The sequence below is a fragment of the Citrus clementina genome, unplaced genomic scaffold, assembly GCF_000493195.1.
Source record: "Citrus clementina cultivar Clemenules unplaced genomic scaffold, Citrus_clementina_v1.0 scaffold_6, whole genome shotgun sequence".
Classification (NCBI taxonomy): domain Eukaryota; kingdom Viridiplantae; phylum Streptophyta; class Magnoliopsida; order Sapindales; family Rutaceae; genus Citrus; species Citrus x clementina.
Genome location: NW_006262139.1, coordinates 17,522,072 through 17,536,120, shown reverse-complemented (window position 1 = coordinate 17,536,120; position 14,049 = coordinate 17,522,072). Strand labels below are relative to the sequence as shown.

Genomic DNA, 14,049 nt, shown 5'->3' with positions numbered 1-14,049 from the left:
GAAATAAAAACTATGTGCATTTAGAAGTGATGTAATATTCGTATAATTATAGTGGGGTAAATTTGGTTATTTATAAAATGAGTGGCCCCTCTTAAAAGTCAAAATACCTTATTTCTAAAGCTTACTCTTTTTTCTTTTTCTCAAATGGGTTACGATCTACATACAACTATAATCTATTGTGAATTTACACTTTATAATTCATTTTGAAAGTTCACCAAGTATAACTTAAAAATCTACATTTATTAAGAAATAAGATCTCTATCCCAATGCATGAAGATATAATTCACTTTAAAGGTCCACTAAGTATAGCTTGAAAATCCATTCTTCGAGATCTCTATCATAATTAATATATGAAATATCTCTATCTCTATCGGAAAGGATCTATATCCCAGTACATAAAAATATAATTCACTTTAAAGGATTGTAAATATAATTTAAAAATTTATACTTCGAGATCTTTGTCCTAATATATGATATATATCTATCTCTATCCATAAAACACGAGAGAGAGAGAACTTTGATTCTTCAAGTGACGACTCGAATTAAAGCTCTCACCTTTGGTGAGAACAATGGTTACCACCCAGATCAAAGGCCTAGTCGGCAGAATTCTAAATTTCTGTCAAAACAAGCATATTCCACCTACTCCATTTTACTTCATGTTGTTTGCCCTTTAGGTGAAATATTTTCTCCCTCCAAAGTAAGTAGCCAGTGAAACTGTGATTGTTGCAACTGGACCATTAATGGCAGAACCAACTTTGCGAAGGGAAGGTGCATTTCGTTCAAAATTTGAGGAGGCTGCATTACTTACTTACAAGAAAGATCATGCAGCATTTTCTGTTTACACATGAACCCCCACGTAGTAAATCATATTAAATGAAATCATATTAAAGTCTTTTTGTTTTTTGTTTCGGGTTGTGATTATAATGAATGAAAGCAAAAGAAGATGCACCAAATATTGAACATCAGAAGATTTTCAAAATCAGAAAAAGGCATGAAACCCGGCTACACATGCACAGCCCAGCAGGGACACGTCATCACCACTCTCTTATTTTGGTCGGCCAGCATGTCAACGACCACCCAATCAATATGGGTCACATGTCACTTAAAAAGACCAAAAGTTAGCTGATGTGTCACTCTCTACTCTCTGCCACGTTCATACGAGCTCCCTCCCGTGAACTTTCAAACAACCAATAGGATTTATCGTTCCTGGTCTTTCTATCATAGTCAAAGAACTAATCTAATTTTATCAATATTATTTGATTAATTTTAAACTTGTTTAGGGCATGCTCGTGATCCTCGTATATTTTGCTTGATTGCTTCATTTTCAAAGAATATTTGCAAAAAGATTTTTATAAGCGATCACTTGTATTTACCATTACTGCTCAACTAGACATCCACATATAATTGAAAAAAAAAAAATTATCGATGCTATTTCATAACACCGAAAAACCTTAATCACAAATATATCATGAACTATTCTCGTAAAACTTAGTGACATTATTAGTAAACTTTTTTTTAAAAGAATAATAGAGCTGAAAGCAGAGGGCTAATTCTGTAATTCACATACTATTATCGTTGACTTTTTTTAAAAAAATTTTAACTAAATTAATCGGTCACCGTTTACCATTATCATATTCCTCATCAATAAGTCAATAGAATGATAAGATTAATATAAAAAATAATAAACAATGGCGTAGGGAAAATGCTTGTGATAAGAGAAAAGAGAGAATTATTTGGCCCTTTTTGCTGTAACGCAGGCACGTACTTTTTTAAGCTTTCATGATGTACTCCTTTAATTAATTTTAATATCAAAATTTTAAAAAAAAAAATTTATTTACCTGGGCAGTTAGGTCGGCACAAACGTGATAACGTTTTCTCTCATAAAAAAAAAAATAATAATAATAATTCAATTCGCCTCTTGGTCTCTCAGCATGATCACAGATAAATAGCCTCTGCTTCGTTTATTTTCTGTCAAGCCTTGGTCTAAGCAGCAAAATATAATCGATCAACAGAAGCAGAAGCATATAATCACAATGGCCACTAAAGCTAATGCCATGAAAAACTTTCTATTTCTTGTTTTGTTCTTTTTCATCAGCATTTTTGTTCACGCTATAAATGGGGACTACGGTGGCTGGCAAATTGCACATGCCACATTTTATGGTGGCAGTGATGCCTCTGGCACAATGGGTGAGCTCTCATTTGCATTTTCCATTTCTTTTCCATAGCTAATAGGTATATATGTGTGTGCACTTAGTTATATGTATATATTAATGATTATTTACTTTATAATTAAATTTCTAGGGGGAGCTTGTGGGTATGGAAACTTGTACAGCCAGGGTTATGGCACAAACACAGCAGCTCTAAGCACGGCTCTGTTCAACAATGGCTTGAGCTGCGGTGCATGCTATGAGATACGTTGCGCCAATGATCCACAATGGTGCCTCCCTGGCACCATCACTGTGACTGCCACCAACTTTTGCCCTCCTAATTATGCTTTGTCTAATGACAATGGCGGCTGGTGCAATCCCCCTCTTCAACATTTTGATTTGGCCCAGCCTTCTTTCTTGCACATTGCACAATATCGAGCTGGAATCGTCCCCGTCCTCTTCAGAAGGTATTTTTGTAGTTGCTTGCTCCAAAAACTTAAGCTGTCAGAACGAGTCCTTCAGGTAAAACTAGACTTGATATTGTTCAAGTCTTTCTATTATGATTTGAAACTAATGCTTGCAATCCAAGCAAGCACCCCAATTTCCTAAACATCGCTAAAAATCAGTGTCGTCGTCGTCATCATCATCGTCATCATTATTATTATTATTGTTCTTTAAATTTTTGGTTTGTGATGCAGGGCACCATGTGTGAAGAAAGGGGGCATAAGATTCACCATCAATGGTCATTCATACTTTAACTTGGTTTTGATAACAAATGTGGGAGGTGCTGGCGATGTGAAGGCTGTGTTCATCAAGGGGTCAAAAACAGGGTGGCAAGCAATGTCCAGAAATTGGGGCCAAAATTGGCAGAGTAATTCTTACTTGGATGGCCAAAGCCTCTCCTTTAAAGTTACCACAAGTGACGGAAGAACTATTACCAGCTACAATGTTGTGCCTGCGAATTGGAAGTTTGGGCAGACTTTTGAAGGAAGTCAATTATAGAAATTTTGCATGTTTTCCAAATATGTTTTTATTGTAAAGCAGTACGGGAAGGGTTTATGCAGAGGTGACAAATGGGCACCCGCTGGGCTTATGTGTGACGATGGTTTTATTTGATCATTTATGACCTGCAATTGGGTTAAATTAGCAAGTTGTGTGTGTTTTGTATAATACCAACTCTGTCAAACAGAGTTTGGGTTGATTAATAAATGCCACTTTGATTTAGTAACTTCAATTGAATATCACTGTCTCACATTCTCCGTCTTTTGATATGTTATCCCCCTTTTTTGGGTCAATTTGTAAGCAAATCGTTTTGTGGTTGATCTCTGAATCCCTTCGTACTTGAGAAGAAGCTGGCATTGCTTCAAATTCACAGAATTTCTTAGGGAACAGGAATTTGCCACCAAAAATGGAAGAGTGCATGTTCAAAGCCACTTACATTACACATCCTCCAGCACCTCAACCATTCAACTCAGTTCATCAAAATTGGATCTGTTTACAGGCATGATGAACACAAAACCTTATGGATCTAAACACCACCTTTTTCCTGCACACTATCATTCAAAAACTAAATAGTTTATACACTCAATAATTGAGCAAGGAGTATTTGACTCTCAAAACAATTTTGCCTTTCTCAACCCCAAGTTTTCCGCCTGTCACCAACCAGTGACCTGGAGGATCTTGTGGACCTTTGGTCATCTCAGACATGTCAATCAATTTCACCAACTTGTTGCCTGCAATGTTTTCTCTTGAACCTGTACTAGAGTCAGCAGAGTTGGCGGTTCCTGTGGAAGCAACTTTTTTAGGCTTGTCATTTGGAGAATGGTCCCATAGAGATCTTCGTATGGTGCATCCTGGTAGCCGAGAATACAAAAGCTTCATGTACAAGACATTTTTTGAACCAAAATCCCATACTCCGAGTTGAGCTCCAGTGACTATGTAGACCCCAGAGAGGTCATTAAAAGTTTCGGGGTTCTCAATTGGTGCAGTGCTCACATGAGAAAAATTCTTCCACTTTACTGGCTCAAACCATCGACTGTCTTGCTCTTCGGGACCCTGCCACTTTGGAGCACCAATTGCCACATGGGTGTCCCAGTAGCGAAACAAAATCTTTGGAAGAGATGCCAAGTGCTGAAGATGAATACTTAATCGATTCTGCTTGGCTCCTTCCAGACATAACTGCAAGCCTGTAACAGGCTTACGACCAACTGATATCTGCATTTTCATGAATCCAAAGTTAAAAGCAATCAAATGATCTGCTGTTCAGCACATAAATGACAACCTTGGTAGTTTAAACTATTAGTGTTATGGAGATAATTTCATTCATTCAAGTTTTTAGAAAAGTCAGAGTGGAAAAACTATTAGGTCATACAGAAGATAGTAAAACACCAGATACAAACTCTGGTTGCCACAGCAAATGCAATGACATGATTCAATTTTCTTGAAGCTACCAAATACTACCTAACATCATATAGAGTGAGCTAATAAAACCTTTACCTGCTCTTGGCTGATGTAAAGCTTTTGCCCCATCATGCTGAATTGCAAAGATGGGCAAACAGGTTCCTTCCTCGGTTGGCCAGGAATCTTGTTCTGTACAGGAGCCCACACCCGAGGGATCTGAAACTCTAGAAAATATCTAAGCTCTTCAATCTGAGGCTTGCCTGTGCAGAAAATTTTTGAAGCTAATGGTTAGAATTATTTGCACTGCTATTAACAAAGCGCATGAGCCTCTATTACATTGTGTCAACTGTCTTACATTCAAGATAGAGACCAATAGCACGAGTCAGATGCTCCTTTCCAGTTATCCCATCAAGCAGAGCAGTGATAGGAAAGAACGTCATCTCAATGACATCCGGAGAGGAACGGACGGTTCTTGCCCATTGTCTGTGGTTCTGCTCCAGATCATCACCTCCCCTTCTCCGGAAAATGACTGTAACATCCTGCATCAATGAGAGTTCCAGAAAGTTCTGAGTTCAAGACTTCACGGTAATTTAATAACAAAATATAAGAGTCATAGAAGAATAAATAGACAATACTCTAAAGAGAAAATGGATCATTGGCATATAAAGTAAAATGGGAATTCTGAGAATAATAATAGGAAGTCTACATACTTCTTTCCCCGTAAGATATGGCGCACTTGTTGGTTGAGGGTATATTCCTTGGCTGTTGAATAAGCCAGGATCAAGACCCTGCAAACTCAAAAGTTACAAATAGTAAGTCCTTGAGGATTAAGAAGTCACAGTATTATATGGAAGGAAGACCAAATACAAAGAGATATTGGGAACGGGAACTAGCCTTATCCTTCAATTTCAATTGACCTGAACTTGTGAGACTGTCCTTGTCAGAGAACCTCTGATTTCCAACATCCTGAACATAGGTTTTAATCTCCATGGTTGACAAAGGTGATGACTGATGTTGTTTAACATATATCACATCTTTACCACCAATAGTCACTGATGTTATGACGTGAGTCCCAAAATTTTCAATAAAGCTGTCAACAGGAAAAAATATATATATATATATTTAAGTATGGTTCCAAACTAAATTAACAAAACTTTCCTCTTACTGATTCAAGCATCCATACCTTGCCAATGAAGGAGGGTCCCAAGATGCTGGGATAGCCCGTTTTACATTTTCTTGCAAGACTAATGGAGATTTAAGCTCAACTTTGGCAAGTGGAATATAAAACCCATCCATTGACAATGTCTTTGTGGCTGCGGCATCAATATGCTTTGAAGCAGTGAAGCTAAATGCAGCATTGAAACTTCCAAGAGGAAAACCTCCAGAAAGATTAGCCTTCTCATTAAAATACTCTACCATCTGCAGTTATTGATTGCAAGAAACATATTAGAATGAAATAAAACAAAATAAATAATGAAATATGCTACAAACAGCACTCTTAAATTTTTTTAAAAAAAAAACTCCTCTCTGATTTGCATTTCCATCCTGATGCCAACAGAATTTAGCAAAGTCCTCCTCTCACCCTTCCTTCTCCCACCACCCTCCCCACAAAACAGCCAAGCCAAGTTTCTAGGTTCATAAACTATGCTTGGTTAAAACAGAATCATTTCTAAGCCAATTTTCATGGGGGAAGAAAAAAAAAAAAAAAAACTCGGTTACTCTAATCCAATGTCTATTCACATATATTTTAATTTGTCTGCTCCCAAGCTACCCAACAAATATGGTTTGGTATCCATGTCAATGTCTGAAACTAGTGGCACTGAATGCCCATCAGTACTCTCAACAAACTACTTGTCATCCATCATTGAATTCCATCAGATGTCAAATAAAAATAAGAGTGCTTCTTAAGTGCCATGAAGCTATACTGCAAAATGCTTGCCTCAGATTGGACTGGTTCAATCTTAATTCGTCAAGCGTCTAACCTATTTTCTTCTTCTTGTAGCCTCAACAGAGCTAGAAAAATGAGCTCGGGCTCAACCTGTGAGGTAGTTTCCATGAATAACCAGAAACCTACTCCCTTGTTGCTAAAGAGCTGCTAGCTCTTGGAACAATTCAACACATTCCAAATACGAATTCCCGACAGAAATTATAATTCTGATTGACATAGGAGGCAGCTTATATAGGGCAGTAAACTAGAGTGATGACGATGGAGAAAATGATTATAACAATATATAACTCAAAAAACTTCAAATCACTCGGTTGTAAATCATTTTTTTATCAATATGAATGTCCAATCACCAATTTGCCTTTGAATCAACATCTCTTTCTCCAAGCAAACAAATAATTAAAATTTTAGAGAAAGCCGGCATCATTTCAACACCAGCCTAAACACAATTCTCGAACACCTAACTCTAATCTCAGAACATGAAACAACAAAAACCAATACATATTGCGTTAATTAGACAAAAAATTGAAAGCAGAAAAATAACAAACTTACCTGAGGATAAGTACAAACCCCAGAGCTCTGCCTTCCAATAGACTCTTGAGAGTTCTTAATGTCCCTAGAAACATTAGGCACAACTATTTCATCATACAAAAACAGATCCTTCTTATGTTCTTCATCAACCTCAACTACTCTAGAGCCTGCAACGCCTTTACAGTACAACAACCTCGTGTCAAAATTCACATCAAAACCTCTCCCCAAAGCCTGCACTGAGTTTGCAGCTGTGTGCAAAGCTGCTGCATTTTCATCCATCTTTCATCAAACCTTAGGCGAACCAGAATCCGACCCAGGTCCCACGACACACCGAATTCAGGTCGGGCAGCTTATTATCATCAGCAAAGCCTCGAAATTTCGAAACTTGAAGCCAATAAAAAACAGACCCAGTTCCTTAAACACCCCAAAATCAAAAACCCAGTTCTTGGTTTAAGTAAAATAATTGATCATTAACATCAACAAACTTGTTGACTGATGAAAACTTTGAACAAAGATACGGAATTTGAATCTCTTCCAGATCTTGAATCGAATGATAGATTACCTATATAATCTCAGCAATAGCTATATCTACTGTGTCTTGTATGTATATGATTCCCTCTTTCTTCTTCTACTTTAGGTAACTCAAGGCATTGACTCTTAGAGTCATTAAAAATTTTACAGAGGAAAAAGATATGTTTTACACTTTTGGCGTGTAAGTTTTGTCTAAAATGTTGACCTTTGAATTGCGCTAGATATCGGATGAAGCGAGCGTTAGATGTGATCCAACGGCGGTGATGTAATGAAGAAAACAACGGATTAATTTACTTTTGATTTCTTGGTCCACGATGACAGTGACAGGTTTCTTTATAGAGAGAAAAAAAAAAAAAAAAAACTAAATTGGACTACTGTATATTGGTTTTCTTTCTTCAAACAATTTTCAAGAAATTCCCCAAAAAAAAATTCTTTTTTTTTTTTTTACTTAGAATTGTTGGTAATTACTTGTAAAGAAAAAATAATTTATAATTAGATTCCATAAACCAAAGAAGAATCATGATATTGGCTTTAGTCTAGAAAACCGGAGTCCTGAATTTCAATGTCAGCAATCAGTATTATTATATTCAATGAGTTTTGTTGTGCCATACATCAACTTCTTTGAGCAGAATTTCTCAATTTTTTATTTTTTATTTTTTATTTTTTAACAAACAAAAAATATTTATTTCCGAACACATTACATATAACGCCATACATATATTATTCATAATGTACGTCAAAATAAATTTAAGATAATTATTCTCTTTGAGTACAGAGTCCGGGTTCAAGGGCGCAATCTGCAAAATCCGGGTATGAAATTGAAAACCCTCATCCAGGTTGTTTCTCTGGGCCTAACCGTAAGATTAAGATAAATTAGGTGAAAAGTGAAATTTTAAAAATTTGAAAATCTTGACTTCACTCTAAAAGAATGATAAATTTGCCCCAAAAATACACGCACAAGAGTTACCCAACCTACCTTTATTTGAAACGACCTTTGTAATTCTACCAAAGTACCAATCAATAAAATTTAATTTCCTTTAGGTACACAGTATTTGACTCTTCCAATTTTCAGGTTAAAAACGAGATTAGTACCCAATTTAGAATTCAGTGAACGTAGAAAAGTCTCACGAACTTTTAAGTATTTTCAAGGAAAAAAAAAAAAAAGGAAGAAGAAAATTACTTCGTTTTGCCATCAGAGATTTAAATTTTATTTTGAAACAAGACCTACTGTCAGCCTTAAATTGAATTTTAAGGACTATTCAAATATCTACATTTGACCAAAATTCAAACTGTTGAAATTTTTTTAAATATTTAAGTGCGTGCGCGTACTTGAAGAAAGTTATAGCTTAGCTAATCACTAATCAAAGACAGGGTGACAAAGTTAAGAATTTGAGAAACTCTGTACAATTTTACCCGGTAACTCCCAAACGGGGTCGTTTGCCCCATTCAAAATCGAAGACCGAAACTTTGATTTTTTCTCTTTCCCCGGTCAAACCGTCCAATTTTCTACTTTAATCACATTTTTAATCTGTCCAATAGTTTAATTTAATTTTTTCAAAATGGGGTATCTTGACCAGGTCACATAGACTATATCTTAGCCGATGTACATTACTCGGAGATTAATATCTATCAGATCACTATCTTACGCATTAAAAACCTTGCGAGTTTTGACTTTCATGTAGAGGGATAATGAGGCGTTCGTTTTCATCGCAAGCGACGACTATCAAAGAACATTACGATAATTAAAATACATTTCTCTCAGAAAGAAATGCAACCCCTGCATGTAGACATTCTAGCAAATAAATGGCGATGAAACTATCGAGTATCGATTGACCAGACAGCATCACGCGATATTGCGGTTCACTAACTATGTTATGGATCCAGATATGCGCAAACTGAAGATAAATTTGCTTAATTGCAAATATAACCACAATTTTGAAATGAAGTAAAATTGATATGAACACCAAAGAGTTCAAACCATGTACCTACTTTACAACTAGTCATGTAAATAATTATATTTTTGTCTTTTTTCTTATTTTCCAGATGAGTTTCCTCACTAACATGATTTCGTTTCAACATTTTTCACTTTTCATCCTCAGCTAATCGTCATAGTTAGGGTAATAAACCAGAGATTCGCCAAAAATATATACCTACTATTGCATGCCAGCTTTCTATGAATTGGAACAAAAGAAATTATCCAAAATTTTACCCACTCATTGCAAGTTCTTGGTCCTCTTAGCAGTGAAAAGTTGGCGAAGGAAAGCAAACTTTCCTCTTGCACGAGCAGAGAACTCAGTCATGGCCCCATTACTTGTGGCGGCTGCCTCGTTGGTATCGGATTCTGGAACAGATGGTGAAGGTGGTCTGAGCGTGAAGAGGAAAGCATTGAGCATGCGGATGATCTGACTGAAGCTTGGTCTCAAGTTAGGGTCCTCAACCCAACACGACTGAACAATAAATGCAAGATCCGGGGATATATCCTCTGGAAGACCTGGTCTCGCATGCTACGTCACAGACAACAATGATTATCAGGTTTGAAATATATTATTTTCAATATTCATAGTTTATAAGGAACAAATGTTATGTAGAGAATTATGGTGCATATATTGATTCTTGAACCTTAAAAGCAGCAGCATAAGCAGCCTGCAAGTTCGACATGCCTTCGAATGGCAAACGGTTGGTTAACAGTTCCCATAGGACAATTCCGAAGCTGTAAACATCAACCTTGTTATTGTAATGCTTCTTCTCTCCCTGACGCAATGTCACTGTGCTGTACAACTGCAAAGAGATGTACATATTATAGGTGACAGACTAAAAGAGTTACCATTGGGCGGGAAAAGTTTGTATAAAGCACAGGTAAATCCTTAGTCTCTCTGATGCAATAGATAAAAGCCAAGCTTAGTTTCTCCTATGCAGTAGACAAAAATAGAGAAAAGCCAACCAGTCTAACAACAGTCATTCAACATCTCAACTAAAATAATTATGTCCTAGTGTTTTAAGATTGTCCCTGAGTTTGTACTTCAGCGTCTTGAGCAATCAATCTAATCACATATGGTTCAAAAGCAGAAAAAGCGAAAAGAGATGCTAATCACAGAAAAAAGATATAACTGAACTTTTACATACAAGATACAACCATCACAAACAGTACATGCAGCCACTTCCAGATTATAGGAGGGGGAGTATTATAGCCACAGCATCAGAAGGGCAGTGCGGAACCCTAGAAATGCACCACTTTCATGATAAGACTTTAAGCATAAAAATTTTTAGAAGAATCTTCTACTATGTTCCCAACCAAGTGAATGAAACAAAGGAACAGTTATAGCAAACAAAATCTAAAAATTCCTCATACAAGGAGGACACAAACCTCAGGAGCCATCCAGCGATAAGTACCCGTTTCTGCAGTCATCATCTCGGTCACAGTTTCTTCTCTCGCAAGACCAAAATCTGCAAGCTTCAAAGACTTCTGATCTGGTGTAAGCAACAAATTGTCTGCATAAATTTCAATTAAGAATCAGACATTGACCTTGAACTACAATAAATACAATATACAGAACAACAGTTGACATTCTGCATTCAGTAACTGGGATTTGCATTAAAATTACAAATGCAGATCATCCCATCTGAAAAACAACCAGTTAAGGCATCTAGAGATATGCAAAAACCATATTTAGCACAAGAAGGCCCTGAATACCACATTTGTTCTCATCATACACATAAAACAAAGCAGAAGAATGAAAGAAGAAGAGAAACGAGATTAAAACTGAACATCATTCTATGTTCCAATTGCCCCTAAAAAGATTTAAAAAATTAAAAAAATAAAAACTAAATGACCCCTTAAACGAACCCAGGATCAATACAACGAAGCCTATGGGAATGTAATAAACATTACCCAGACAGAGTATGCTCAAGATATACCAGGTTTTAAATCTCTATGAATAATCCCATTGGCATGCAGACAATCCATGGCTCGAGCTATGTCAAGAGCAAAATTTAAAGCCACATGAAGATCTAATTTGTTTGGACGAAGGCTAACTAAATACTTTCGAAGCGACATCCCTGGTAATAGCTCCGTCACTATCACCATTAGTGGATCCTTACAAGCTCCAAGAAACTGCGAAGGCCAAAAAAACAGACCAAGTTCAGCAAAATAGATATCATAGAGGAACTAAAGGGTTGGATACAGCCATCAAAGCCAAACAAATATGACACATTCTCGATTTTGAAACTCACCTTGACAAGATTGTCATGTTTTACTCTAGACATCATATTCACTTCACGAATAAAACGATCCTCAAGCAAAGCTCTTTCATCTGAAGTGCTCCCACGATTGAGAACTTTGATAGCAACAATCCGATCGCCATACCTGGAAAAGAATTAGATTACACCTATGTAACCAAGACACTAGCTCCCATTCAAAGTATGTTTACACGCCCATTGCACAGGACCAACAGTAAAATTCATTCATAAGCAATAACATTGTTTGTAGTAGCGACTTTATCATATGTAAACGAATACATACCATTTCAAAAAGAGTCTTCTTAAATGCAAAATATAGTGAACTAAAACAAACTATTATTAAACCAACGAAGCAGAGTTGACACTGACCTTCCTTCATAAACTTTCCCATGAGCTCCTTCACCAATTTTAGAGCCAATAAACAATAATTTCGGGTCAACAAGCAGACTTCGATCGATTGTCAATTGCGGGGCCGTTATCGATCCATTTTTCACGACGGCTCTCGATTCTTTCTCGACAGAACCCCGCAAAACATGCTGGTTTTGCTCTTGTTCCCCCTCTTCTCTTCCTACTCTGTTCTTTTCGCTGTTGCTGCAACTCATGCTTGCCACTCACACTATCCCTGAATTCCTCATTATTTTTTTCTCTTTTTTTCTCTCTTTTTTAATTACAAAAAAGAAATTAACCACTAAATCAGGTTGAAATTAACAATTTTAACTCTAAATTTCATCAAAATCCTCATTCCACCGGACCAAAATCCAATTTTTCACTTCACAGTCCAAATTAACCATCCAGAAACACCAACAATTCCCCCCAAAAAAAAAACAAAAATTTAACAATTTTTCCTCGATTAATTCCGAGAAAAAATACTTTTCAGTAGAATAATTTCTGCTCTGAACTTAAACAGATTTTTTAAGCTTGAATGAAACAAGATAAGACAAAGAAAAAAAAAAAAAACAACTTACACTCCACGCTAAATTTTGAAAATTTTCTTCACGTAACCAACATCAACATCATCTACAACAAGAGGGACAACACGACGTCGTAGTTGAAGATTCTTTTTGGATGAATCTAATTTCGTATTCGACGGAAAAATACCGCCGTTTCTTTTTATTTTTTTCCCGGCGAAGAAAAGATATATAAGAGTGCTTTTTTCAAAAATGGAGGATGGACAAAAACAAAACAAAGATTGGGAAATGCAAAGAGACGAGTTGATGTTAAGAAGAAACTAGTGCTGCCAATTGGGTTACGACACGTGGACACCACAAGAATCAGGCTTGTGCTTTCGAAACATCAGCGATTTGGACGTTCTTGGTCCAGGACGTTTAAGATGGAGCTCTCGTACAAATTAAACTCTCTTTTTCGGCTCGGCTCTGTTTTCTCGGCTCGGCTAAAGTTTCCATTCGTTTCCCTCGTGTGCGGAAAAGGAATATTTTCTAATAATAATGTTTCCAATGTCCGCATGTACCCAACTTAATAATGAAATCTTATATTTTATATTTTCATTTTTTTTTTCATCATTTTTAAAGAATAACGTTAGTTTGTCCCTTTAATTTTTATTGAACACACACACACACACACACACACAAACCAAATATTAGAGAAAATGGCTCAAAAATTTTCCCATAAATTCACACTGCTGTTATTTATCTTTTGGCCTACCCCTTTGAATAAAACCTCTTATGGATGTTTTTGTAATCGATGGTTTAATTGTAAGTTCCAATATCGCTTATTGCATAAGCACTTTTGTTTTGGTCATGTTATGAAGCCAACACAGTCATCGACTATTTCGTGAATCTTGGGGTCAGCATGTGACTATGTGAGTCGCCGCCGCCGCCGCCGCCCACCCCAATTGAGATTATCCGACTCTTGGTGCTTAGAATTCTCTCGTATTCCCATAATAAAAGACAACAAAACATCAATAAGCATAAACAACAAAACATAAACAATGATATCATTCACATTTTACCGGTATTTGCCCGAGCAACTTATGGCTTTTATAAATAATAATAACGTAAACAACAAAACATCAATGTATAATAATATTTATGAGTATATAGTTATGGCGATGATTGATATTATAAGAGTAATGATACAGCCACAAACTCTTGTACAAACTTATTTTGTACAAACTGACGTGTCATTAATTCATTAGTTGAATGAAAATATAAATTAATAAAAACAAATCATGTGGGCCAAGTAATATTTAATTCAACCAATCTTATCATGCCACATTAGTTTGTACAAAATAAGTTTGTA

The 14,049-nt window shown here is 36.3% G+C and overlaps 3 protein-coding genes across 3 annotated transcripts; 1 reads left to right on the top strand and 2 right to left on the bottom strand.

Annotated features, from left to right (window-relative positions):
• The first annotated feature begins 1,987 nt into the window (after positions 1 to 1,987).
• LOC18039355 (expansin-A4) lies at positions 1,988 to 3,260 on the top strand. Its single transcript, XM_006429501.2, has 3 exons — positions 1,988 to 2,187; positions 2,302 to 2,614; positions 2,846 to 3,260. Exons 1-3 carry the CDS (start codon positions 2,034 to 2,036, stop codon positions 3,147 to 3,149), a joined length of 771 nt encoding a protein of 256 aa, XP_006429564.1. The 5' UTR covers positions 1,988 to 2,033; the 3' UTR covers positions 3,150 to 3,260.
• A 340-nt stretch (positions 3,261 to 3,600) lies between these two features.
• Positions 3,601 to 7,735, bottom strand: LOC18039208 (MACPF domain-containing protein CAD1). The gene is made up of 7 exons (XM_006429500.2): positions 7,045 to 7,735; positions 5,731 to 5,966; positions 5,442 to 5,637; positions 5,258 to 5,335; positions 4,903 to 5,086; positions 4,644 to 4,807; positions 3,601 to 4,361 (listed from the first exon to the last, which is right to left on the bottom strand). Exons 1-7 carry the CDS (start codon positions 7,300 to 7,302, stop codon positions 3,732 to 3,734), a joined length of 1,746 nt encoding a protein of 581 aa, XP_006429563.1. The 5' UTR covers positions 7,303 to 7,735; the 3' UTR covers positions 3,601 to 3,731.
• A 1,824-nt stretch (positions 7,736 to 9,559) lies between these two features.
• LOC18039207 (serine/threonine-protein kinase STY13) lies at positions 9,560 to 13,083 on the bottom strand. Its single transcript, XM_024182187.1, has 7 exons — positions 12,756 to 13,083; positions 12,160 to 12,448; positions 11,785 to 11,917; positions 11,470 to 11,665; positions 10,919 to 11,043; positions 10,174 to 10,332; positions 9,560 to 10,058 (listed from the first exon to the last, which is right to left on the bottom strand). The coding sequence occupies exons 2-7, from the start codon at positions 12,390 to 12,392 to the stop codon at positions 9,768 to 9,770; spliced, it is 1,137 nt and encodes a 378-aa protein (XP_024037955.1). The 5' UTR covers positions 12,393 to 12,448; positions 12,756 to 13,083; the 3' UTR covers positions 9,560 to 9,767.
• Between the last annotated feature and the right edge of the window lie 966 nt (positions 13,084 to 14,049).